General features: G+C 29.4%; 8 protein-coding genes across 13 annotated transcripts in view; 6 read left to right on the top strand and 2 right to left on the bottom strand.

Moving 5' to 3' along the window:
• Positions 1–2,570, top strand: part of LOC118445104 (netrin-1) — a 110,046-nt gene extending 107,476 nt beyond the window's left edge. For both annotated transcript variants that reach the window (XM_035874091.2, XM_035874090.2), the window contains one exon: positions 1–2,570. This exon is cut by the window's left edge and continues 977 nt beyond it. The gene's annotated coding sequence lies outside the window, so the exon portion shown is untranslated.
• Positions 2,571–3,794: 1,224 nt separating this feature from the next.
• ND-24 (NADH dehydrogenase ubiquinone) lies at positions 3,795–5,091 on the top strand. The gene is made up of 4 exons (XM_035874109.2): positions 3,795–3,954; positions 4,126–4,188; positions 4,260–4,718; positions 4,822–5,091. Exons 1-4 carry the CDS (start codon positions 3,898–3,900, stop codon positions 4,993–4,995), a joined length of 753 nt encoding a protein of 250 aa, XP_035730002.1. The 5' UTR covers positions 3,795–3,897; the 3' UTR covers positions 4,996–5,091.
• Positions 5,092–5,281: 190 nt separating this feature from the next.
• On the top strand, positions 5,282–9,058 carry Pms2 (mismatch repair endonuclease PMS2). Of its 2 annotated transcripts, XR_004839127.2 has the most exons (6): positions 5,282–5,480; positions 5,571–5,730; positions 5,804–7,032; positions 7,115–7,364; positions 7,439–7,926; positions 8,012–9,058. XR_004839127.2 is itself a non-coding variant. In XM_035873914.2 (5 exons), exons 1-5 carry the CDS (start codon positions 5,394–5,396, stop codon positions 7,765–7,767), a joined length of 2,055 nt encoding a protein of 684 aa, XP_035729807.1. In that variant the 5' UTR covers positions 5,282–5,393; the 3' UTR covers positions 7,768–9,058. The 2 variants fall into 2 exon arrangements, 1 of the variants encoding a protein (XP_035729807.1); XM_035873914.2 differs by having other exon boundaries at positions 7,439–9,058.
• On the bottom strand, positions 7,914–9,979 carry l(2)09851 (WD repeat-containing protein 1 l(2)09851). Its single transcript, XM_035873915.2, has 4 exons — positions 9,836–9,979; positions 9,076–9,569; positions 8,553–8,960; positions 7,914–8,466 (listed from the first exon to the last, which is right to left on the bottom strand). The coding sequence occupies exons 2-4, from the start codon at positions 9,567–9,569 to the stop codon at positions 7,977–7,979; spliced, it is 1,392 nt and encodes a 463-aa protein (XP_035729808.2). The 5' UTR covers positions 9,836–9,979; the 3' UTR covers positions 7,914–7,976.
• Positions 9,980–10,991: 1,012 nt separating this feature from the next.
• On the top strand, positions 10,992–12,564 carry LOC118445030 (small ribosomal subunit protein eS8). Its single transcript, XM_035873918.2, has 5 exons — positions 10,992–11,079; positions 11,483–11,613; positions 11,847–12,098; positions 12,191–12,320; positions 12,403–12,564. Exons 1-5 carry the CDS (start codon positions 11,076–11,078, stop codon positions 12,510–12,512), a joined length of 627 nt encoding a protein of 208 aa, XP_035729811.1. The 5' UTR covers positions 10,992–11,075; the 3' UTR covers positions 12,513–12,564.
• A 1,345-nt stretch (positions 12,565–13,909) lies between these two features.
• On the top strand, positions 13,910–15,410 carry RpS8 (ribosomal protein S8). The gene is made up of 5 exons (XM_035874260.2): positions 13,910–13,934; positions 14,339–14,469; positions 14,704–14,955; positions 15,048–15,177; positions 15,260–15,410. Exons 1-5 carry the CDS (start codon positions 13,931–13,933, stop codon positions 15,367–15,369), a joined length of 627 nt encoding a protein of 208 aa, XP_035730153.2. The 5' UTR covers positions 13,910–13,930; the 3' UTR covers positions 15,370–15,410.
• A 388-nt stretch (positions 15,411–15,798) lies between these two features.
• Positions 15,799–21,153, bottom strand: Zmynd8 (Zinc finger MYND-type containing 8). 3 transcript variants are annotated; one of them, XM_085655540.1, is made up of 8 exons: positions 20,965–21,102; positions 20,678–20,883; positions 19,638–20,059; positions 19,225–19,549; positions 18,935–19,115; positions 17,009–18,859; positions 16,640–16,932; positions 15,799–16,118 (listed from the first exon to the last, which is right to left on the bottom strand). In XM_085655540.1, the coding sequence occupies exons 3-8, from the start codon at positions 20,039–20,041 to the stop codon at positions 16,002–16,004; spliced, it is 3,171 nt and encodes a 1,056-aa protein (XP_085511666.1). In that variant the 5' UTR covers positions 20,042–20,059; positions 20,678–20,883; positions 20,965–21,102; the 3' UTR covers positions 15,799–16,001. The 3 variants fall into 3 exon arrangements, with proteins under 3 accessions (XP_085511666.1, XP_035729708.1, XP_035729706.1); XM_035873815.2 differs by lacking the exon at positions 20,678–20,883 and having other exon boundaries at positions 21,012–21,153; XM_035873813.2 differs by lacking the exon at positions 20,678–20,883 and having other exon boundaries at positions 20,965–21,097.
• Positions 21,154–21,169: 16 nt separating this feature from the next.
• LOC118444978 (myotubularin-related protein 9) lies at positions 21,170–24,838 on the top strand. 2 transcript variants are annotated; one of them, XM_085655541.1, is made up of 8 exons: positions 21,170–21,287; positions 22,038–22,220; positions 22,348–22,513; positions 22,596–22,882; positions 22,965–23,068; positions 23,140–23,444; positions 23,545–23,868; positions 23,939–24,838. In XM_085655541.1, the coding sequence occupies exons 2-8, from the start codon at positions 22,065–22,067 to the stop codon at positions 24,337–24,339; spliced, it is 1,743 nt and encodes a 580-aa protein (XP_085511667.1). In that variant the 5' UTR covers positions 21,170–21,287; positions 22,038–22,064; the 3' UTR covers positions 24,340–24,838. The 2 variants fall into 2 exon arrangements, with proteins under 2 accessions (XP_085511667.1, XP_035729710.1); XM_035873817.2 differs by lacking the exon at positions 21,170–21,287 and having other exon boundaries at positions 21,816–22,220.
• Positions 24,839–24,942: the final 104 nt, after the last annotated feature.

Raw genomic sequence — 24,942 nt, 5'->3', positions numbered from 1 at the left:
AGAGAAAAGAAAAACAGAAAGAGAGAGAAAGAGAGAGAGAGAGAGAGAGAGAAACAAGTGGACAAGCTAGTGAAACGAGAAGAGTTAAGCGCAAGGCACAGAATATATTTAGCTGTCGTATATTATCATCAAAGCCATATCGTGCTGTCGGCTCAAGGAGCGAAGAACCGTCGGCTTTGGACATATACGTTGGACACGAGCCACGATTACGAGGGCCCCAAAATGGTCCTCCGCTTGCTGACATTTCGCAGCCACAAAAAATCGCTTCCTCCTCGTGTCGTCTCGCGACTCGCGCGATTCCAAAGACACGATCTTTTCGCGTTTAACACAACATTATACATTTTTACCGATAAAAGTTAAGAAACCTTAAAGATACGTATATACATACGTACATACATACATACATACATACATACATACATACATACATACATATATCTTTGACGATATAAATGTCTCGAATAAATCGAAGTGTTACTTAACTATTGTCGGTAAGTTTAATTTCCGTAAATAAATTGGAACGATCGACTTCTCCTTTCGTTTCGCGTTAATGCGAATAAAAGGGATGAGCGGCGGCGAAACCATGAGAATTCCATAAGACCGTGCGACCGACGACTGTAAATGGCACAAAACTTCCATATACGCTAGCCCCGAGGCCTTTCCTCGAGCCCACCTCCTTCCTCCTACTCCGTCTCCTACATCGCCTCTTCTTTTTTAATTTATTTATTCTTCTTCGCTCGTACGACGATAACGCGTCGACACGACACGACACGAAACATCCTACGCTCAACACGTACGCACGCACGTACACGTACACGTACACGTACACGTACACACACACACACACACACACACACACACACACAGAGAGGGAAAGACAGACAGATACACACGTACATACATACATATATACGGACAGATGTATGGACATACAAGTATTTGCATATACACGCGCATACACACACGCGACAGAGATACGCAAAAAAAAAGGAAACAAAAACAAAAGAAAAAGAAAAAAAAAACAAAAAATAATGATTACACGCGTTCGTTGAATGTAGATTTTCTTGTAAATTTTCTATATAAATTATTAAGACCTTTTTCTAGCTGATATTATGTATTATTAATGACTTACTTATGTATGTAGATGAGAAGAAATGGTAGAGAGGCTAAGCAGCCGAAGAAGCGCGTCGCAATAATATAACTACACTGCCTTTATCGATCACTGCCGGCGATCGTCCATTCCACGGATCGATGGATCGACGCGTCGAAACGAGAGAAAATATCAGCCCGTTTCATGATCGATCGTATGCATTCTTCAAACTTACGTGATAAAGAAGATATTGAAAATTTGGCGGGTTTTTAGAAAAAAAAAAAAGGAAAAAAAAAATTCTTGATATATCGTTAAGAGACGCGCTTATTTAGATCCGATATCATCGATGACGATATTTAAAGATCGATCCTCGATAATCGATAAAATCAAGTTCCTAAGCACGACGATCGTTAATTTTCTTAGTGCCAGGAACAAAAAAAAGAAGGAAGCCCGTGTTTCCTTGGAAGGACATAAGCGTGTTTACATGTACCTCCGCTTATAATGAGAAAGTCTAGAATGACAAACGCTACTTTCGATCGGCGACGCTCACACGTACTTACTTACTTGCTCTCTAAAGACGATCGAGAAAAGGTATATCGTTTAGGGGCAAAATGCGTATCGAAGATTTGCGATCTTCGTGATTCGCTTCGAATGCTATATGCGATATGCGACACGTGCGACTGGTTGCAAGGCGACGCGAGATGAAAATATGCGAGACCGTTCAAAGAGAAAGAATGGAAAGTAAGAAATAAAAAAGAGAACCGTGTAAGATCCGATTGTCTGTCTCCGTCGTCTACGCTAGAATTACATGTATAAAATGTACCAACTTTAAGATAACGCTATTTAGATTAAGATTCAAGAAAAAGAAAAGGAAAAAAAAAAAAGTTATATCGTATATTCGCAGTTTAGCTGGCGACAGTTAGTAACAAAATAAAAAGACCGAAGAGAAAAGGTGCGCGATCACTTTAATTTTAAATCGTCGATTTATAATAATACTTTCTCATAGATCTTCTTAACGATCGTTTGGCTTCGCTCATTCGTTATTTCTTTTTTTTTCTTTCTTTGCTCCCCTTGGGGAAATAAAGATTTCTATCTTATTTTTAAATAGATGAACCATTCGTTAACACGCGATGATACGCTTTATGTTTTATGATTTATGTTCCATGGATTTTTTTTGTTTGTTTTTTTTTTTTTTTTTTTTAATTCTATCATAAATATTCGACGATTTATTATTCGTTCGATTGACGATCGCTAGAGCATCACGAATAAAAGGAAACGAATGTTAAAGGATTTCCAATCATGCCAATATATCGTAGAATATACGCGATGTCACATTAAGTGTGCTATTTATACCTCCAAATTATTATATCGATTGCTACTACTGTACCACACATGAAACTTAGACGCGATTAAATTATTAGATGTACCGTTGTGTATTGTGATGTAATAAATGTGACTAGTTGTACGAGAAATAAAATGCAATGAGTATGAAAGAAAATCTAAAATCCCTTTAACTTCATTTATTCGCTGAACAATATTCCAATTAAAATGAGTATTCTATCTCCGCGAAATGAATAAAAAAAAAAAATTAATATTATCGTTTTTTGATATCGGTAACGCCACGTAGCGTGCTTAATGGAGAGACTTAATGATTGCTAAACTTACCGACTGTAACTAATGAACTGATTGATTTAAAAAGTAATACGAAAAAAAAAGAAATCTGCATTATCATAATACCCTATCGATAATTGCATTGTGTCATTCTCATGGATCAAACCGTCTATCGGATAAAGTAGATCTACAGACCAACATTACCAACGAATCATCGGAAACTGACTTTCTTATAAGATTAAAATCGTTAAAATAAAACATCATTGGAGTTATTTGACGAATTCGAAGAAACGAAACAATGATTATAACACAATTCGACAATATATATATTTTTTTTTTTTTTTTGAAAAATTTTACTCTATCAACCTACATCAATATCGAATTAATCGATTGCACGTAATCTATAACTAAACGAAATTATGCTTATTGCGATTTAAATAATTCTTTTCAACGCGAGTTATGAGCTAAAAATTCAAACTATTCCAACTTTATATGCATTGGAAGAACATTTTCTTGCGAGTCAAGAAATCACCCGAATAAATGCTAAGAAGATATTGATATCGTTTAAAAAATATTAGACAACAATACCTGTTATTCTAGGATCGCTTTTCTCTTGGACTAGATGAAAAAATTGATATTGTTGAAAATGGAAAAGCAAAAAATGTCGGGATCACTGCATTCGTTCTACCGGCAACCGACATGGTTGCCTTGTTGCCGCGAAAATGGAGAAGAGTTTTGGAACTGCCGTGATCTGATTGGCTGTTCGTTAACTTACAGGTATCACGTGACTTCATAAATGCATATTTCTAACAACTGATATTCTTAACTTTTTAAACTTTTAACGCGCTATTTTACATTACATATGAATAAATACTTTTGAAGTAAAAAAAAAAAAAAAAGACGATAATGGTAGCGCCTCGAAATACCGCAAGAGATTAAAAATCTTATTGAAACTTGTCATTATTTATATTCTATGAATTTAACATATTTAATCTCATCGTTTTTTCGGAGAGTAATTAAAGCATTTAATATTGCATATTGCGTACTATTTGTTTACTTTACTCTTAATAGAAAGATATATAATATATATAGAAAATAACTCGTACCGTACGCCATCTGCTGTCGGTTATGGTTAAGTTAACTAACTATCAAAAAACATCGATTGACAAAGTAACAAAATATTAATATACTCCTGGATGTATTCAACTTCTCTAAATATGTTAACATCTCTTCGTGTATTTCGTACGCTTTTAGTACGTAATTATATATAAAAAGATTTATTATTTTTCAAATTATTAATCTTCTTTTTTTTGTTTTTTTTTTTTTTTTTTTTTTTAATATAATCCAACTGCACCTTATGTAACCTTCGAATCATATTAAAATAATTGTTATTGTTTGACACTTATTATCCGATTTTTCTATAGGCTTCTACAAAAAGCAGAGGAATACAAACGTCTTCTAACCATGCATCCGAACAGCTGTTCAGTGTACGTTGTAATATTTTTTATTAAATTTTTGAGAATTTTATATCAAACGTAATATCATTTTTAAATTGTAGCATAGAGATACCGAATACAATAATCCCTGTACACCATTCGAGTTTAATGAAGCAAACAAAAAACGTATCGAGGCTCTTCTCAAAATTTATCCAGAAGGTCACAAACGTGGTGCGATGATACCTTTATTAGATTTAGCTCAAAGACAACATGGTTGGCTACCTCTCTCCGCTATGCATAAAGTTGCAGAGATTCTCAATGTACCACGTATGCGTGTTTATGAAGTTGCTACCTTTTATACAATGTTTAATAGAAATCCAATGGGAAAATATCATATACAAATTTGTACGTGTACTCCATGCTGGTTACGAGATTCAGATTCTATAGTAAATGCTGTAACCGAGGCTGCATGTTGTAAACTTGGTGGTACTTCTGAAGATAAATTATTTACAGTATCGGAAGTAGAATGTTTAGGAGCATGTGCCAATGCACCAATGTTCCAAGTTAATGATGATTATTATGTAAGTGATTATAAATTTTCCTTTTTCATAGATAGCTAATTCTATTGTAGAAAAAAAAAAGGAAGAAAACAATCCTATTATCTGATTTTATTTATCTTGATAGGAAGACTTGACTCCTGAAACTGCGGCAAAAATAATAAATGCATTAAGAAAAGGTGAAAGACCACCACCTGGCCCTCAAAATTCACCTAGATTTGCTGCAGATCCAGCTGGTGGATTAACATCCTTGAAAACTCCACCTCCAGGACCAGGATTTGGTGTCAGATCAGATCTATAAAACAAAATGTAAATACAAATTTAGTGTATGATATATGTAAAGGATTTAGCAATGTTCAAAAACATTATAAATAAAGTTTCCGATAATAGAAAAATAGCCATATATTTAATATGTTAATTTTTTTATAAAATTGAATATTATAAAAAAAAATACACTTTTTTGCGGGAGAAGTCCAATCAATTACAAAAGACCGACGAAAGAATAAAAAAAAAAAAATAAATATAAAACTTAAAAAATTTTCGAAAAATATATAATATAAATAATGTTTGTAGTTATGCCGGTAAAATTCTCGGCATCTCTCGTGCTGTCGTTTTCTAAGTTAAGTCGTACTGAAAGTGAAAGATTTGTAAAAGATATATCTACAAAATTAACTTCTTTTTATTAAATATCGAAATATAATGTATGAACCAATTGCAACAACAGAAAAATCGCAAAAGATCGAGGCGATAAACAAAGAAACAATACATCGTATTTGTTCTGGACAGGTAAGGTTAACCGTTGAAAAAAAAAAAAAGGAATTGATTTATATTATCAGTCTTATAATATTTTTAACGCAGAGCTATGTAATCGTATAGGTAGTGATTGATCTTTCAATTGCTGTAAAAGAATTAGTTGAAAATAGTTTGGACAGTGGAGCTACAATTGTTGATGTAAAGCTAACAGATTATGGAAAAACATGTATAACTGTATCAGACAATGGAAGTGGAGTTGAAGAACAAGATTTTGAAGGATTAGGTCAATGATTAAATATAGTAAGAATTCATAATTTAAAAAAAAAAATATTAATTTTTTCATATATTCAAAACAGGTTTAAAACATTATACATCTAAACTGCGTGAATTTTCGGACTTAACAGAGGTAAATACATTTGGATTTCGTGGAGAAGCTCTAAGTTCATTATGCGCATTAGGTGATCTAAGTATCGTAACCAGACATTTGACTAATGAACATGGATTCAAATTGGAATTTGATAGGAATGGTTTATTAAAAAAGAAAGAAATATATGCTAGAGAAAAGGGAACGTCAGTTCATGTAAAAAATATATTTAAAAATCTTCCAGTTAGAGCAAAAGAATTTCATAGAAATATAAAAAAGGAATATACACGTACTATTCAAATATTATACAGTTATTGTTTAGTTTCCGTTAATGCAAAAATATCATGTACAAATACAATCTCAGGAAAATCCTCTAATCTTATTGTAAGCACGGCAAATGCGGATAGTGTTCTTAAAAATGTTATTGCTGTCTTTGGTAAAAAATCTGTTGATAGTTTGATTCAAATTGAATTACAACCGCCTGATGAAACAACCTTAGAAGAATACAACTTACCAAATAATTCCAAGATAGACTTTGATTGGGAATGTTACGTTAGCAGCTGTGATCATACCTGTGGTCGTTCTACTCCTGATAGACAATTTTTTTATGTAAATGGACGACCTTGCGATCTTGCAAAAATAAATAAATTAATTAATCATATATATCATAAATATAACAATAAACAATATCCTTTTATATTTTTAAATTTAAAATTGAATCAAGAATGTGCTGATATTAATGTTACACCAGACAAAAGAACTATTTTGTTCACACATGAAAAAATAATTTTAGCCTCTGTTAAATTTAATCTGATAAAAAAATGGGAGTCCGTGCAAGGAAATTTTACTGTAAAAACCTTGACAGAATTAAATTTTGGTTTTAAAAGAATAGCTTCTTCTACTCATGAGGATCCACCAGCAAAACGAATACAACTTTTTCATAGATCCCAAAATATTGAAAAAAATAATGAGAAAGAAGCGCACATAGAGGTAGACAATGTTTTTGAAGAAAATAATGAAGTTGTAGAAAAATTATTGAACATTGAAATACCTATCAATATAGAAAAAGTAAAAGAAAAGTTTTACGAAAAAAAGAAAGCATCTAAGAATGACTTTACTAAAAATGTAAATTTGAAGTACAAAGTACAAATAGAAGCTGATCAGAATAATGAAGCTGAGAAAGAACTACAAAGAGAACTTACTAAAGAATCGTTTACAAAGGTTATTATAATAATATCAAGTTTGACATTCTAATTCCTTCTATTAATTTAATATATAAATTATAAGATATATTATGTTACAGATGGAGGTTATAGGGCAATTCAATTTAGGTTTTATTATAGCTCTGTTGGAAAATGATCTTTTCATAATTGATCAGCATGCAACAGATGAAAAATTTCGTTTCGAAAAATTAAGTAATGAGACGAAACTGAAAACGCAAAAATTAATTATACCTAAACCTTTAAACCTTTCATCTTTAAATGAAACTATTCTCATAGAACAACGAGAAATATTCGAAAGCAATGGTTTCGAATTTAAAATAAATACTGGAGGTATACTAATCATTATGAAAAGCTATATTTGGCTTATAAAGATTTGATAATTAATAATAATTATTTTCTTTCAGATGACGTCGGAAAACGTGTAGAATTAATTGGAATGCCGGTTAGCTTTGGCTGGCAATTTGGACAAGGAGATATAGAAGAATTAATTTTTTTAATCAAAGAAGGAGCGATAGAAAATAAAGTTTCTTCTGAAATTCCTCGTCCAAGTCGAGTTCGGCAAATGTTAGCATCAAGAGCATGTCGTAGCGCAGTTATGATCGGTACTGCATTAAATAATGCAGAAATGCAAAAATTAATAATACAAATGAGTCAAATGAAAAACCCTTGGAATTGTCCACATGGTAGACCTACAATACGACATCTATTTTCTTTATTCCTAATGAATAGATAATATTAAACAATTGTTTTACCTAAAAAATACACGAGTCAGAGGAGAAAGAAATTTTCTATTCTTGAATAAGTAACACTTTGTAATACTTATGATAACGTATTAAAAAAGTGGCAAAATTACATTAAAATTAATTAAAAAGCACAAAGGAAATTACAAAAAGTATATTCTTCTGAATATTTTGACAATATATAATTAAGATTATAAATTCCTTAGACACTAATGGTACGAAATATATTGTATCCAGAATGTGCTGTTGATATTATAGTACCAGGACACTGTGGATGCCAATGTAATTCCTTAATGTCTGTTTGACCTTGATGTATAAACAATAACTGTGGAGGCAAATCTGTTATTTCATTGTCTTTGGATTCTTCCGAATGATCTACTTCTACTGACAGATCCCATTGCGCGATTTGATCATCCGCACCACCTGAAGCAAATACAGTAGCTTCTTGAGGATGCCACTCTACAGTTGTTACAGGTGCGGTATGTTGTTTAAAAGTTGCAAGAGGAGTTGATCCATTTGGACTAAATTCTCTCAAGTCCCATATACAAAGTAATCCGTCATCTCCTCCAGACACAAGGAATTGATTTTCTTTGTGATTCCAAGAAATGACATTAATATCTGCAGTGTGTGTTCCAGAGACCGATAGCATACACGCGGATTGTGGACTGACCCTTGTATCCCATATCTTTATACTACATAGAAAAAAAAATTTTTATCAAATACTAAGATGTACTAATGTTTTTAAGTAATATATATTAATATATAACTAATAGGAAACCTTTTATCAACTGAACAAGAAGCCAAAACATTTCTTTCATTAGGAGACCATTGAATATCTTCTACACTATACGGTGCATGTGAATTATAAGGCCTTTGATCGACTTGCCAAGTTCCACTAGTATCACTTCCACTGATGCGCCATATGTGTATATTACCCTTACAGTCGCCAGAAGCTAATGTGCCTTTTTCTGTAGGACACCAATCAAGACCATATCCTTCGGTAAGATGTCCATTAAAAGTAAACAATGATTTTACACCACCATCAGATCTCTCACATTTTTTACGATATGAAAGCAGTGATTCAGTATTATCAACTGCTTTCAATTGTTCATTCAAATTCCAAAGGTTCACTCGACCTAATTCACTCCAACTTGCTGCTAATGTTGTATGCTCTATTTGTGTACACCTAAGAATATTATTATAGTCCCATTTTATATAAATGTTCCAATAATAATATGTAATAATTATATATTATACATTAAATATATACATATATTTATTATATATATTTACACATTTACCTTATTCTATTAACACATCCTTGATGTTTAATTGGAGCAACTGTCATAATTGGAATTCGTTCATCGTTTTCATCTTCAGAATCACTTGATTCGTCTTCTGAATCTATATCTTTTATCCCATGCAAATTTGTCACTTTCATAACAAGAAGATTATTTACATGTGCCTTTGCAGCTTGAGTACCAGCAACAAGGTACATGCTAAGGGGATAAGTTTCTCTATCGCTACCAAGATCATCTAATATTATGTCAAAGCTAAGACACGGTGCACCAGATTGTGCATGATGCAACATACGATACGTAGATTTATCGACAATAAGTTCCTCCTCTGGATCTAAAGGTTGTCCAGGTAAATACACTTTTGATTCTACTTTATTATCCTTCTGATCCTCATCTTCATTTTCTATAATTTTTTCACTTTCCGCATCCTCGCTACTATTATCCATACTTTCATCTTCAGTATCATTCATTATTTCATGATCCATTTCTTCCGACATCTTTATAGAAATTTGGAAAAAAAATGAAGAATAAATAATATAAATAATGTTAACGCTAATTTTATCAACTAATCAATGAATAATTAGAATACAATGGGTAATTCTGTAAGAGCTGTACGAAGAAAAATTAACCTCAAAAAATGATACTACTTAGATAAATAATTATTAATAATAATACATATATAATATTGAATTAATATTAAATATTACGTATTATTTGATAGATAGATATAATAATGCTATAAAAATATCGAATATTTATTTACCTTTAATAAATTTCAAATTTGTATATACTACTCAAATGCACATGTCAACACGTGTATGTGATTGATTCCAAACTGTCTATACACGATAGCTTGCAAATTATATTTCCTGTACGATCTACTTCTGCCATCTATATTTGAACATAATAGAAGACTATCAATAAAATATATTAACAATAACAAAAATTGTTTATATCAATGAACGAAATGTTAGCTATGATTTTTAATTTTATTTATGCAAATATTTTTCTAAATTTTATTAACGATTGATCGATAATTACATCTTACAAGTAAAACTTTCCATTAGACTAATCATAATATATTAGAAACCATAAAATATATATAAATAATTATTATATAATTATATATTGTTATTAAACAATCTACTCGATAAAAGTAATCTCCATAATATAATTAATAATATATGTATATTATATTATCTATTCGAGAACGAAATAAAAATTTTAACAACAGAATATTCATTTTAATAATGTAAAGTATATATGTAGAAGCAAAGCATAATTAATTTTTAAATTAATAATCGTATAATTGTTTAAACATTATAAAGTTAATAATTCTCAATCCCATTGATATTAAATAATTTAATTTTATTCAAATGCGCGCCGTCCTTAGATACAAATTTTCAAGTTTAAGAATGTTAATTATGTATCGCTCGTAGCCCATGTGACTTCAGCGACAAATACGGATAGAATTTGAATTACAAACCCAATAGGAAAACAGTATTTGAAAATATATTAATTGAATAATGTTTGTTAATTCTATAAACTTTATACTTCTTGTTTCTATTTAAATTTAGTCACACGGCTAAAGCGCTTTTAAGCAAATTTTCGATTATTTATAAAATAATATTCACAAAGCAAATATCATATATAACTTAAAAATTGATTATAAATAAAATTCTTACACATCATTTATTCATATCTGTTTAATAGTAACTTTAATCTCATTGAATTTCAAAAAGAAAAAGTAGCAAAATATTGGCTGAAATTTAATGACAAATTTAAATTAATACACGAATTAATTATCGAAGAAAAGTATATATATATATATATATATACTTTAAAATAATAATACTATGAAATAAATAATAATAAATAAAAATTGGATTCATATTGTAATTAAGTACTCGTATAGCGTACATGTGAGTAAAGCATAAGCATTAAAGCGGAGAGCTATCTCAGTGACATTTTGTAGTTCTATGTTTCTTTTTTAATCCGGCGAGATGGGTGAGTTTCTCGGTTTTACAAAAGTTTGTTTTTATCGAATTACATCTGCTTTTTCCGTGAAAAACATCTTTACAAAATATGAAAAATTTATGTACAATGTAATAATCTAGAGATTCGTTATTATATTATTTCAAAATTTGTCCTAAAACTTTGTTTAAATTATATCAACTTTTAATGGTTAGAACCACTTTTCAAAGTTTTTGTACAATATTTTATAATATATAAAAATATATATTAATGCAAAGTTAGTCGACATTACTCGTCCGCATTTGGAGATACGTTTTAAAATTTGTTAGAAATGACACTATATTGAATTGTGTAAACATTAAAATAATTAGAAGTTTGTAATGAGATTTTATGTATGTCAAGTAAAACGTATATAGAAGATGTTTTTAATGAATAGGTATATCGCGGGATCATTGGCATAAGAGGAGAGCAACTGGTGGAAAGAGGAAGCCTATCCGGAAGAAGAGAAAGTTTGAATTAGGTCGTCCAGCTGCAAATACTAAACTTGGACCTCAACGCATTCACACAGTAAGTTTACGATTCAGATAAAAGTGTGAATAGTTTATTAAATTGCATAAATTTTTAAAAGTCTATTACATTAAATTTTGTATTGATCATTTTATTAAGTAATGATGATCACCTTACCTACTCTGAGAGTTATGTTGACATTTTCCCACAGCGAACTGATTTATACATAATCAATGTAATTTTGTTGTTTTTTTTAAATTACATAATTGATGCGTATTATTTTTTGTGATAAGGTACGCACGCGTGGTGGAAATAAGAAGTATAGGGCACTTCGATTGGATACTGGAAATTTCTCCTGGGGGTCTGAATGTACCACAAGAAAAACTCGCGTTATCGACGTTGTATACAATGCATCAAATAATGAATTAGTTCGTACAAAAACTCTTGTAAAGAATGCAATTGTTACTATTGATGCCACACCATTCAGACAGTGGTATGAAGGCCATTATGCTCTTCCATTGGGGCGCAAGCGAGGTGCAAAATTGGTAGGTTAAGCATCAGTTATATTTATGCACTTGATCTACGAATATATTTCTGGAATATTTTATAGGAAATAAAATGGAATTAAATATTTCAGACAGAAGCAGAGGAAGAAGTTCTTAACAAGAAACGGTCGAAAAAAACGGAAGCCAAGTACAAAGCAAGGCAACGATTTGCCAAAGTTGAACCAGCCTTAGAAGAACAATTTTCAACGGGACGAGTTCTTGGTATTATATCTTTAATAATTTTTCGTTATTATTATATAAATTTATATGTATATATATCTGACCGATATTTATTCAATTGCAGCTTGTATAGCCAGTAGACCTGGTCAATGTGGTAGAGCTGATGGTTATATTCTCGAAGGTAAAGAATTAGAATTCTATATGAGAAAAATTAAGAGCAAGAAAGCTAAATAAGCATGTAATTTTGTAAATAAAATTATCTCTGGATGATAAAATGTGTAAAATTCCTTTTATGTAAGACCAATTACCTCTCTAGATCACATATTGCAAATAAATGTTATTACACATTATTATGTTGCTTTCTAAAAACATTTTAAATTTGAATAACTATTATTTCTTAATGAATGTAAAGTAATTGTTTATTCTATAAGAAACCTGTGCTAATTACTCATCAAAAGTTAATGGACTTTAGGCAAAAACAAGACTGGTTATTATATTTAAAATTTTGTTCAAATTTAATTTTTTTTGTTTTTGTTACTACCTTATATAATAATGGTATAAAATTCATACCTAACAAAATATTGGATCGAAATTATTTTATATTTATGTTTTAATAGCTATGTAATGTTTAAGCAAGTATGCTTTTGTTTGAACAATTATACATACTTTATAATAGTAAATTCTAATCTATCAGCAATGAATAAGAAAGCTAAGACGTTTACTCAAACTTGTTATCAATTACCTTCGTTATCACCAACTCGTGAAGGCACCGAGAACAAAATCTACTCCTCCTCAAGGGATTTTACATTAAAATTATTTTTTATTAACATTATATGAATATCTATTTATAGTTTAAAAATTTTTAATAATTATACAAATACTATTATTATAGAATAAGAAAGTTACGACACATACACTGATTGAAATTCAATAGAATACTTTTAGCTAGTAATTAAAATTCTATAAATACAATTGTATAGATTACAATGTTTTTCTGTAATTTATACGTTTCCAAAATGTACTCATTTTCTTTACTTGTTATATTATTATCTTTTTTCTTTTATTTACTACAAAAACTTATAAATTCCGGCAAATTATAACAGATAATAATGTAGGTAACCTACAATTCAAAATATGTCCTATGCATAGTTTTATCTGAGAAATTTCAAGTCCCGGAAATATAGTCAAGCTTGATTAAATTATGATATTCGCAAAGAAAATATCATATATAATTTAAATCCTATGATATTCGATTAAATCCTTCAGCAAATCGTTTTTAAATTCAATTAACAGTAAATAATTTACTCATCATTCAATAGTATCATTTTAATAATAATTTTAATCTCATTGAATTTCAAAAAGAGGAAGTAGCAAGTTATTGGTTGAAATTTTCTGATAAATGTGAGTAGTAAACGAATTAATTATCGAAGTAAAATATACATATATCTACACATATTTAATAATATTTACAATTTAAAGTTTATTTGTTTATTTAATTACGATTCTATGAGTCAAGTTTATTTAATAAAAATTGGATTCATATTGTAATTAGGTACTCGTATAGCTTACATGTGAATGAAGCATAAGCATTAAAACGGAGAGCTATCTTAGTGACATTTAGTAGTTCTATGTTTCTTTTTTAATCCGACGAAATGGGTGAGTTTCTCGGTTTTACAAAAGTTTGTTTTTATCGAATTACATCTGCATTTTCCGTGAAAAACATCTTTACAAAATATGAAAAATTTATATATAATGTGATAATCTAGAGATTCGATATTATATTATTTCAAAATTTGTTCTAAATATTTGTTTAAATTATATCAACTTTTAATGGTTAGAACCACTTTTCAAAATATTTGTACAATATTTTATAATATATAAAAATATATATTAATGCAAAGTTAGTCGATATTACTCGTCTGCATTTGGAGATACGTTTTAAAATTTGTTAGAAATGACACTATATTGAATTGTGTAAACATTAAAATAATTAGAAGTTTGTAATGAGATTTTATGTATGTTCAAGTAAAACGTATATAGAAGATGTTTTTAATGAATAGGTATATCGCGGGATCATTGGCATAAGAGGAGAGCAACTGGTGGAAAGAGGAAGCCTATCCGAAAGAAGAGAAAGTTTGAATTAGGTCGTCCAGCTGCAAATACTAAACTTGGACCTCAACGTATTCACACAGTAAGTTTAAGATTCAGATAAAAATATGAATAGTTTATTAAACTGCATAAATTTTTAAAAGTCTATTACATTAAATTTTGTATTGATCATTTTATTAAGTAATGATGATCACCTTACCTACTCTGAGAGTTATGTTGACATTTTCCCACAGCGAACTGATTTATACATAATCAATGTAATTTTGTTGTTTTTTTTTAAATTACATAATTGATGCGTATTATTTTTTGTGATAAGGTACGCACGCGTGGTGGAAATAAGAAGTATAGGGCACTTCGATTGGATACTGGAAATTTTTCCTGGGGATCTGAATGTACCACAAGAAAAACTCGCGTTATCGACGTTGTATACAATGCATCAAATAATGAATTAGTTCGTACAAAAACTCTTGTAAAGAATGCAATTGTTACTATTGATGCCACACCATTCAGACAGTGGTATGAAGGCCATTATGCTCTTCCATTGGGGCGCAAGCGAGGTGCAAAATTGGTAGGTTAAGCATCAATTATATTTATGCACTTGATCTACGAATATATTTCTGGAATATTTTATAGGAAATAAAATGGAATTAAATATTTCAGACAGAAGCAGAGGAAGAAGTTCTTAACAAGAAACGGTCGAAGAAAACGGAAGCCAAGTACAAAGCAAGGCAACGATTTGCCAAAGTTGAACCAGCCTTAGAAGAACAATTTTCAACGGGACGAGTTCTTGGTATTATATCTTTAATAATTTTTCGTTATTATTATATAAATTTATATGTATATATATCTGACCGATATTTATTCAATTGCAGCTTGTATAGCCAGTAGACCTGGTCAATGTGGAAGAGCTGATGGTTATATTCTCGAAGGTAAAGAATTAGAATTCTATATGAGAAAAATTAAGAGCAAGAAAGCTAAATAAGCATGTAATTTTGTAAATAAAATTATCTCCGGATGATAAAATGTGTAAAATTACTTTTGTGTAAAAACCAATTACCTTTCTGAATCATATAGTAGAGAAAAATTTTTTTACATATTATTATGTTGCTTGTTATAAGCATAATAATAGTAGGTAATATATTTTTGAATTACTGTTACTTTTTATTGTTACGAATTATGTATTCCAAGAGTTCGAAGTTATGATGTACTTAACATACTATATGTATATAGTAAACATAATTTTTCTAGTAATACATCTGTTCAGAGACTATTCAACTTTTCATTTTTTATATTAATATAAAGTTTTTACGTATTAAATCCATTTTTACAAAGTAAATACTTGTTCAATCACCAATATTTACATACATACATATTTTTATAAAATTACTTTTATTTTCAATTTTAAGATATTTGACTTAATGCATCACAAATATACAACCAAATATTTAATGTCTACGATTATTCTATTCTAATAGCTAATATCAATATATAATTGACAAGATGTATTTAGACAAAATTATTTAAAATAGCTATTTAAAATCAGTTTACACAATGTGTATTGAACTATATTATTGATTGCAAATAGTTTTAACGTGACATCTATAATGAAAGATTTTATTTGTCTTCATTTTTAGAACATGAAACATAATGAGACTTTGATAATCCAGGTGATTTATTATGTGGTAAAGAATAAGCTCTGCACGCTGGGTTACTTACTTTCGTATTAATATTCTGAAAATAAAGTAAAACATTTAATACAATAATGATATTGCAATGAGAACATTTACAAATAATACTTCCAAATTTTTAAAGTTCAGAGCATATGTAGTGTAAGTCTTGTATATATATATATATCTGAATTGTAAACTTGTTGAAGTATTTTCATGAATTAATAAAATTATATTATCTTTTTTAAAGACTAATATTATACTTTAACGACTTATTGTGGATTAATCATTTAGGTGATGCCTTGCTAAAAAATAAACTCTATTTTTTTCTCTTCGTTATATCGCAAAGTATATGTTGTCTATAATAATAATAATCCCATTTTATCAGATTGACACGTTAAGCCAGTAGAAATATATAAATAGAAATCTGTTACTGTAAAAAGCAAATGGTATTATACTAAGTATCTTTACAGTAATATTTTATTATTTAGTATTTTTGATTTTCAATATTACAGACTTACACCAATGGCTCTGTATACTTTATGATACATGCTGTACATTTATTATAATGAACTTGGGTATTACCTGTTGTTGACTTGATCCTACGGCTGTAGTTGTAACTATTGTAGTAAAAGAAGGCTTTTGAGCACATGTTCTCATATGAGTTGGCCAATGAGACTGCTGACATGAATAATCACAATAAGCTGTATTCCAGCAACAATAAAATAATGCTTCACGATGACACATAGCACACCATTGTTTACGTTTTGTCTCTTCGATACATTTCATTTTTTCTTGTTCTATTTCTCTACGAGTTTCTTCGATAGCTCGAAGCCGTTCTGCTTCCAGACTTGCTTTCATTTCTCTTAACATACGATCTAAAAATTATAAGGATAAATTAAAATTGTCATACTAAATTGTTATGCTAAAATGTTACAAAAAATTATAAGATACCAGTATTGTGTTTTAGTTCTGCTAATTGTTGTTGGTGTTGCCACCTCATGCGTTCAATCTGTAATCGTAAAAAGTGTACTGTGGCATGACGCTCATCGGTGGTATCATCTTCACAATTTTGACTGTTATGAGCAGCTTCTCTATATGCTTCCTCCATTAACTGAGCCATTCTTTTTGCTAATTCTTCAGCACCATGATACAAACGAGCACTAAGTGGTCCAGCTTCTGGAGGAAGTAATTGATATCCAATAGAATAATCTTTCTGAGGAGTTGGAATAGATTCTGTTGAACTAGATAATGTATTCGATGATGAATGAAGTGTAACTTGTGGATAAACAGATGGTTTGATAGAGAAAGATTTTTTTGCTCTGCTCTCCTTTTTTTGTTCTTTTGAGCCTGATTTTGTAATTGTGCAACTTTCTTTACTTGTTGAATTACCCTCTGTTAATGTAGACTGTTGTACTGTATCCACCGATTTATTATTTGTCACAAGTGTTGTTTGACCTAATGTTGAATATGATGCAAAAGATCGTATGTTTTGTGATATGGTAGCGAATGTAGAAACAGATGACGTAACAGTTGGATTTGTTATTGTTTTATTCGGTAGATCGTGTTTGTCACTTTGTAATAAAGATAGAGTAAGTGGAACGATTGATTCCTTGTTTGTTAATCCTGTTTTATTTTTTTGTTCACTTTCTGAAAAAGATTTTAAAGCTTTTTCTGCATTTAATTTGTCAACTAACCTTGTTTTTGGTTTATAAACTTTAGCAGTACTTTTATTGAGCCTAGATGTTATTTTTAAAATTTCAGTAACATTACTTTTATTGGCAGTAGGTTTTACAATGGAATGTTTCTTCGATGTTTGCTCCATTTTTAAAGGTTCACTTTGTTTTGAAACTTGGTCAGTAGGTGTTAAATTATCATGTAAATTACTTTTTAATACAGATACATTAGACTCATTAGATCTTTGTAGATGAGCATTTGTATTAGTTTCATCGATATTCTTTTGATCTGATTTAATAGATTCATTTTCTTCTGCTGATACATCTTCCATAGACGTCTTGTTTTCCATGTTAATCAATTTCTTCTTAAATTCACTTTGCTGCATATCTAAATTAATACTACTGTCTGAGCTTGGAGAAGATTGATCAGAAGTGGTTAATTTCTGTGTTTTATTTCGGGATTTATTTTCATCGTCAGAAGCAATCATATCAGAATCAAGTTTGTAGTCAATAGCAGAAGTTTCAGTTTGTGATTTATCCTTGACAGAAAGATTACGTTTTCGAAAAGCAGCCTTCTTTTTAGGTACCAAAAATTCAGAAGATGTACAATTATTTGGTTGAAGTGGATCGTAGTTTGGTAGCATAAGTTTTATTTGCATTGGATCGTGCGGATTGTATTGTACTTTCGGTGGTGCAAATTTAAATTTACCAAATACAAGCTCAAGTTTACGACAGTGTCGGGTAATTTCTCTAACGCATTCGTCCATATCTACTTTTCTTTTTCGAGGCAATGGAACAGGTGGATATTCAGAATATAAATAAAGATCTCGAGGTGGTATCCATGCCCGATCGTGTTCGCCGAAAAAACGGACATCTACAAAACCTTGAGAATTTAATCTTGGCATAGCTTTAGCAGGCCAAAAAGGAAAACCTTTCAATTTAGCCCATACAAGTGGATGTGGTTGACGACAAGGCTCGATAAACCATGAAGGTTGTGGCCTAAATAAGTTACGCGAATGTGCATAACAATCAGGACAAGCCTCAATTTCTGATACCTCTTGACGTGCCACTTTAATTATTTGTTTTGCAGTATTGGTTAATTTAGATGTATCAGCATAAACTCCACCACCTGTAGAAGACTTTTGTTATTAGGATTATACCATAACAATCTAATATGTATATAATTACAATCTATCTTACGTACATGTATTATAAACAATGCAATTGTGCTGTATCCATTTTGCATCAGACATAAATGCATCAGTACTGCCATAAAGTTTTAAACGTACATTAGATTCTAAAAGATTTAAATCCATTGGCTTAACAACATAATCCAAGTAGTTTTGAGCTTCATTGAGTTCTACAGGCTTCCAAAATGGTTCGGACTAGAAAAATAAATTAATTTATTGGCAAAAAAAAAAAAAACAATAAAAGATAAGTTTAAAAATAATTTAGTAAAATAAGAATATAATAGGAAATTAAATGCATACATACACCAGAATATTCACGCATTCTTTGAACTACATTTTTAAGCAACATACATAATTGATCAACTGATAATTGTGCCATTGCAACAGAACGCGTTTCTGCATTTTCTGCTTTCAATATTGTAGCACATTCGCCACAAATCCAGTTATGAACAGAAATCGGTGGTGTACCCCCCAAACATCTACGATGCCACGATCGCGGACAAGCACTACAATGTACTTCTGTTGAATCTTTGTGACACCTCCAACAATATTTATCATTTGCATTTTTCAGTTTTTTTCGTTTGCTTTTAACTTCATTTTCTTCAGAAAGTGAAGCACTTTCTTGTGTACTATAAATCATTATTAATAATGTTTATAATAAGTAATGATATCCAAATAATGAAAAGAATTAAAATGATTTAACAATGTAGAAATTACCTTGAAGTTCTACGCTTTCTTTTTATATTATCAATATTATTTTCTGTTGTATCTGTCGTAGAATCTTCACAACTTTCTTTCACAGTATCTGCATTCGATGATGTATCATCTGTCAAATTTTCATTTTCCTGTTCCGTTTTTATTTCTTCTATTTCGATATTATCTTGCTTATCGATAATCGGGGTGACAATATCTTCTGAATCACTTTCATTTATATCAACTTCATTTATTGCATCTTTGATATCATTGACTTCGTCTACATTTTGTTTTTCTTTCTGAGCAACATTTGTAGCGTCAACTTGATGAGTATGTTCTAATGAATCATTTTTTGATTCATTCAAAACTGAACATTGGCTTATTGTTTCTAATTCAGTATCATCATTCAACTTTGTTGAGGTATCCATATTTATTTTTACAGATTACTAAATGAGGGAATATATGAAAATTCATTATTTTCTTGATATTTCAAATAAAAAAGACATTACAATTTTATGTGTTATGAATTATCAATTAATAAAAATTATATAATTCATGTATCTTTAAAAAATACTTTTATGTCTAATAAAATAAGTATCTAGATATGTATATATATATATATATTTATTTGGATATATAAAACAATAACAATATGTAAAATAAGTGAATAATAAAACATAACATGTTATCTTGCATAAGAGAATGTTATGAGAATAAAGCATATAATAAAATAACATAATTAATTAAATTATTGTGTAAGAGGAAAACATATGTGTAACTTGATATCATTAGATCACGTCCATAAATGCATATACAAATATTTTACATGTACATATATATTCACTAATTCCTACAAACTAGTTGGAACTGTATCGATTTTTGGAAAAGTAGATATTATAAATTTACAGAGAGCATTATATATAACATCATGCTAAAGGAATTTATATAGAATTATACTTGAGAAAAAATAGACCAGCTACATGATATATGTTACCAACATATCTAATCAGTGATTTATGCATTACTGAATATTGTATTGTAGTGAAAATAAAAAAGGAACTTACATTAAAAATGATGAAACTTAATAATGTTCCACGTATATTTCTATGGTAGGTAGTACATATATTCATATACATATATTGATAATGTACAAATCGTTCATATATCCCATCCACACACATATATATATCTCCGACATATATGTATGCGTATAAAAATACTCATAGAAGTAGTGCTTTGTTATGAAAAATGTGGACAAAGCAATTACTTCCTAGAAAATTTCTATAGTAATTTGTCGATCCAAGAATAAATTTAATATTGATAATTATATTCTGTTAAATATATTACCTACCACATAATATGGATAGCTGTGAATTAAAACCGACAACACCAACTCACACGACTTTACCCCAGAGATTTCTTTCCTTTTCCTATATGCCAACTTTGCCTCTTTAGTGGTTCCATCTTTCGACGTTATATTGAATTGATAATTGGTCACGTGATATTTCGTTAAAACTTATACTTCATAACTATTGTTCAAAATTATGAAACCTGTCAATTCTGTAAATAATGAAAAATATTGTTATTAATATCATGTAACAAGAATGTTTCTTTTAAAAAATTCTACATAAAAAAATTATATTGCGATAGAAATGTTAACACCCCGTGAATGAGGTTAGAGTTTTTATAAATTAAAAACACGTCCAATCTAGTAAATTATACAAAATTTATAATACCATATTTGTAATTATCGAAGATGCTATCGTTATATAAATATTTATTATTATCCTCCTCATTGTCATCCTTCGTTGACTTCTTTAAAATAATACAGTGTAATGCTACGAAGTAATCGATTGTATAACTTCTGAAATATAATTCATCAAAATAACCTCAAAATAAACAATTGAACAAATGTTCCTTGTATATATGTGTATGTGGGTGTGTCTATACATATACATATAAAGTTATTTAACTTACAAGTAGTATTGAATTAATTCGATATTGTAAGCCATTTAAGACACTGTTACAAACATAGTAAGTGACAAGTGAGGTTAGAGAAAGAATTAGTCACGTGACTATTCTAAATACTCTTGCGAAACAACACATACATACGCGTAACACGTATATGGTGATATTTCATGACACCACACAGAGAACATGGAAACTCAATAAATATAGATAGCTTATAAACCCTATCGATAACAAACAGAAAGTTAACAGATGCCTTCTTGAGTTAGAATAGAAATATATAAAAAATGTGTATACATTAACGATAAACAAATTTTTTAAATTACTATTTTATTTGAAGTGTCATTTTGATTCATCATATACGTGTATTATTCATTGACAGCAATCTATTGTAACATTCTTAGGTTATGTTGATCTGTCAAAGTGTTTCTTTGTGTTTCAATTATTTGTCAATAGATATAAAAATTAAAGTTTATATATAAAATGGAATGTGGACATTTAATTTTGATTCCGAAAGTGGACAATGTTGTATTAATTGACAAAAGTGATGGTAATAATAAAAGTTTGGAAGGAACATTATGTATTAGTAGCCATAATCTTATCTTATCTTCAAGACAAGGTGATGAACAGGAATTATGGGTGAGATTTTTATAATAATATTAAATTAAATCAATAATATTGAATTAAATTAATAGATATTATATAAATATTAGTATTATATTATATTCATTTTATAAACGTTACTGATATTACCTACTTTTCTTAGCTTATATATAGGAATATCGATGTGATAGAAAAAAAATTAAATACTCAAAGTCCTGGAGGTAGTATCATATTAAAATGTAAAGATTTTCGTGTACTTCAGTTGGATATTAATTCTACCGACGATTTAATCAGTGTTATGTTGTCTATAGAAAGATTAGCATCATTAGGTAGCTATATTTAGATCTATTATTTTTAATGATATAATATGTCATTCATTGTCATTATATAATGCATTATGTACTTTTACAGAACAAACACTTCAATATCCCTTTTTCTATAGACCAAAAGCAACAAATGTAATACAAATAGAAGATGGATGGACAGCATTTGCTCCTGTTTCAGAATGGTCTAGATTATTGGCTGCATATGCAGATGAATGGAGAATCAGTTATTTGAATATAGATTACAAAGTTTGTAATTCTTATCCATCAGCTGTTATAGTACCTAGACACATAGAAGATAAAGTTATAATATCTTCTGCTAGTTTTCGAGATGGCGGTAGATTTCCTGTTTTATGTTATAGACATGAAGGCGGGGTAACAATAAAACAATCAATGCTATTTTATTATAATTAAGAAAACATAAAAATATTTAATTTTACGTATTTCATTTTTATAGAGTGTTTTATTACGTAGTAGTCAGCCAATGTGCGGTGCTACTGGTAAAAGATGTAAAGAAGATGAAAGATTATTAAATGCAGTTTTAGGTCCTGGAAGACGAGGGTATGTATTAATCATTGACATAAAGTAATATAACTACAATTTAGAATGATTGAAGGGAAACTTATTGCCAGGTATATAGTAGATACAAGATCTATTACCCAAGCTCAAAGTTCAAGAGCTAAGGGTGGTGGTACAGAAATGGATGCTGCTTATCCTCAATGGAGAAAAGTGCATAAAGCGGTGCCACGGCCTCATGATTTAGCAGACAGCTTTTTCAAATTAATAGAGGCTTGTAATGATGTAAATAGTTCTACATCACAATGGTTGTCTAGACTTGAAAGCAGTGGATGGTTAACTGCCATTCAAAGTGCTTTAAATGCTGCTTGCGTAACTGCTCAGTGTCTTCATCAGGAAGTTGCAGCTGTATTAGTTCATGGTATAAGGAATAAATATATTCTTACCAGTTATAAATAATAATATAATACAGATAAATATATATATATATATATATTTTTTTTCTTTTTTGTCCATTGTAGGAAGTACAGGTAGAGATTCAACATTAGTTGTGACAAGTTTGGCACAAGCAATATTAAATCCTGATTGTCGTACCGTACGTGGTCTACAAGCTCTTATAGAACGAGAATGGTTACAAGCTGGTCATCAATTTTTTACTCGTACACGGCATGGACCATATCATCCTTCTCATTCTCAAAGTCCAACACATGCTCCAACATTCTTACTTTTTCTCGATTGTCTTTACCAGCTTTATTATCAATTTCAATTTAGTTTCGAATATAAGGTGGATTTATTGATAGAATTGTATAAACATAGCTACTGTTCAGAATACGGAACATTTTTAGGTATATTATTAATAAATTTATACAAATTTTCGAAATATTTTAATATATTAATTATATATTACTTTTATAGGTGATTCAGAAGCAGAAAGAGTTCAACTTCAATTATCTGAACATACTTATAGCTTATGGTCCTACATGAATCAACCAGAAGTATTAGAAAAATGGTTAAATCCTTTGTATGATCCAAATCCTGGAGTTATTTGGCCTAGTGTTGCACCTATCAGTATTCAATTATGGAAAGAACTTTACCTTGCACACACCAGTGCTTCGTCCTGGAATGGTGCTCTTTCTTGTGCAAAACAAATAAAACAGAATCATTTAGCTGTGAAAAAAGTAGCTGTCCAGTTACATGCACAAATTAAACGTGCATTAGAGGAAATTCAAGAGGATCCTGATATGTCTTTCGATTTTGATATTCAGGAAGAACACACTCTTGTAGCACAATTAAGTTTAGAATCGCAAAGCACTTGATATAAATTATAATGATCTGAGAAGAAAAAAAAAAAGAAAACTTCATATTGTCCTAATATTTTGTAAATTTAATCTTATCTGATATAATGTTAATGAATAAGTAATTGTCACATTTGCAAATAGATCCATATTCATACCTCATTATACAATCATACAATTATATTTATTTAATTAATATCTTTTTTACACTTTGATTATATCTGAAATATAGTTTATTATCTTTTATGAAGATTTTAGAAAAGAAATAGGTATGAGCGTGGCTCTAAAAAAACTTTTCGTAATATACATATATGAACATTTTAGCAATATATTTGAAAATTATATTGTAAACTTTATAATATTTAAAAGGTCTTCATATTTAATGTACTTATCTATGTAAAAAAAAAAAACAATTAGGGAAACGACAATGGATTAAGAGACAAAAGAATTGTGATATTTTAAATATCATTTTAATATTATAATACGTACATAACAAAATTTAATAATCGATTATTTTTTTTTGTTTTTTTTTTTTTTTTTTTGTTTTCCAATGAAACAAATAACATTTTGATTGACAAAGTTACACGAAATATATACATATATATATATATATGTATGTATATA

Source organism: Vespa mandarinia, chromosome 3 (genome assembly GCF_050613455.1).
Source record: "Vespa mandarinia isolate Hongniang chromosome 3, ASM5061345v1, whole genome shotgun sequence".
Taxonomy (NCBI): Eukaryota; Metazoa; Arthropoda; class Insecta; order Hymenoptera; family Vespidae; genus Vespa; species Vespa mandarinia.
This window is presented reverse-complemented; position numbering and strand designations above follow the sequence as displayed.

Coding starts and splice junctions, on each gene's coding strand:
- Zmynd8 (XM_035873815.2), bottom strand. CDS start 20,041: ATGGATACCTCAACAAAGTTGAATGATGATACTGAATTAGAAACAATA. Junction 19,116..19,224: donor GAATGCGTGAATATTCTGGT/GTATGTATGCAT, acceptor TTATTTTTCTAG/TCCGAACCATTTTGGAAGCC. Junction 16,119..16,639: donor TAGGATCAAGTCAACAACAG/GTAATACCCAAG, acceptor CTTTATTTTCAG/AATATTAATACGAAAGTAAG.
- Pms2 (XM_035873914.2), top strand. CDS start 5,394: ATGTATGAACCAATTGCAACAACAGAAAAATCGCAAAAGATCGAGGCG. Junction 5,481..5,570: donor ATCGTATTTGTTCTGGACAG/GTAAGGTTAACC, acceptor GTAATCGTATAG/GTAGTGATTGATCTTTCAAT. Junction 7,033..7,114: donor CTAAAGAATCGTTTACAAAG/GTTATTATAATA, acceptor ATTATGTTACAG/ATGGAGGTTATAGGGCAATT.
- LOC118444978 (XM_085655541.1), top strand. CDS start 22,065: ATGGAATGTGGACATTTAATTTTGATTCCGAAAGTGGACAATGTTGTA. Junction 22,514..22,595: donor AGAAAGATTAGCATCATTAG/GTAGCTATATTT, acceptor GTACTTTTACAG/AACAAACACTTCAATATCCC. Junction 23,445..23,544: donor TGCAGCTGTATTAGTTCATG/GTATAAGGAATA, acceptor TGTCCATTGTAG/GAAGTACAGGTAGAGATTCA.
- RpS8 (XM_035874260.2), top strand. Junction 14,956..15,047: donor GCAAGCGAGGTGCAAAATTG/GTAGGTTAAGCA, acceptor TAAATATTTCAG/ACAGAAGCAGAGGAAGAAGT. Junction 15,178..15,259: donor TTCAACGGGACGAGTTCTTG/GTATTATATCTT, acceptor ATTCAATTGCAG/CTTGTATAGCCAGTAGACCT.
- LOC118445030 (XM_035873918.2), top strand. Junction 11,614..11,846: donor GACCTCAACGCATTCACACA/GTAAGTTTACGA, acceptor TTTTGTGATAAG/GTACGCACGCGTGGTGGAAA. Junction 12,099..12,190: donor GCAAGCGAGGTGCAAAATTG/GTAGGTTAAGCA, acceptor TAAATATTTCAG/ACAGAAGCAGAGGAAGAAGT.
- ND-24 (XM_035874109.2), top strand. CDS start 3,898: ATGTATTCAACTTCTCTAAATATGTTAACATCTCTTCGTGTATTTCGT. Junction 4,189..4,259: donor CATCCGAACAGCTGTTCAGT/GTACGTTGTAAT, acceptor TTTAAATTGTAG/CATAGAGATACCGAATACAA. Junction 4,719..4,821: donor AAGTTAATGATGATTATTAT/GTAAGTGATTAT, acceptor TTATCTTGATAG/GAAGACTTGACTCCTGAAAC.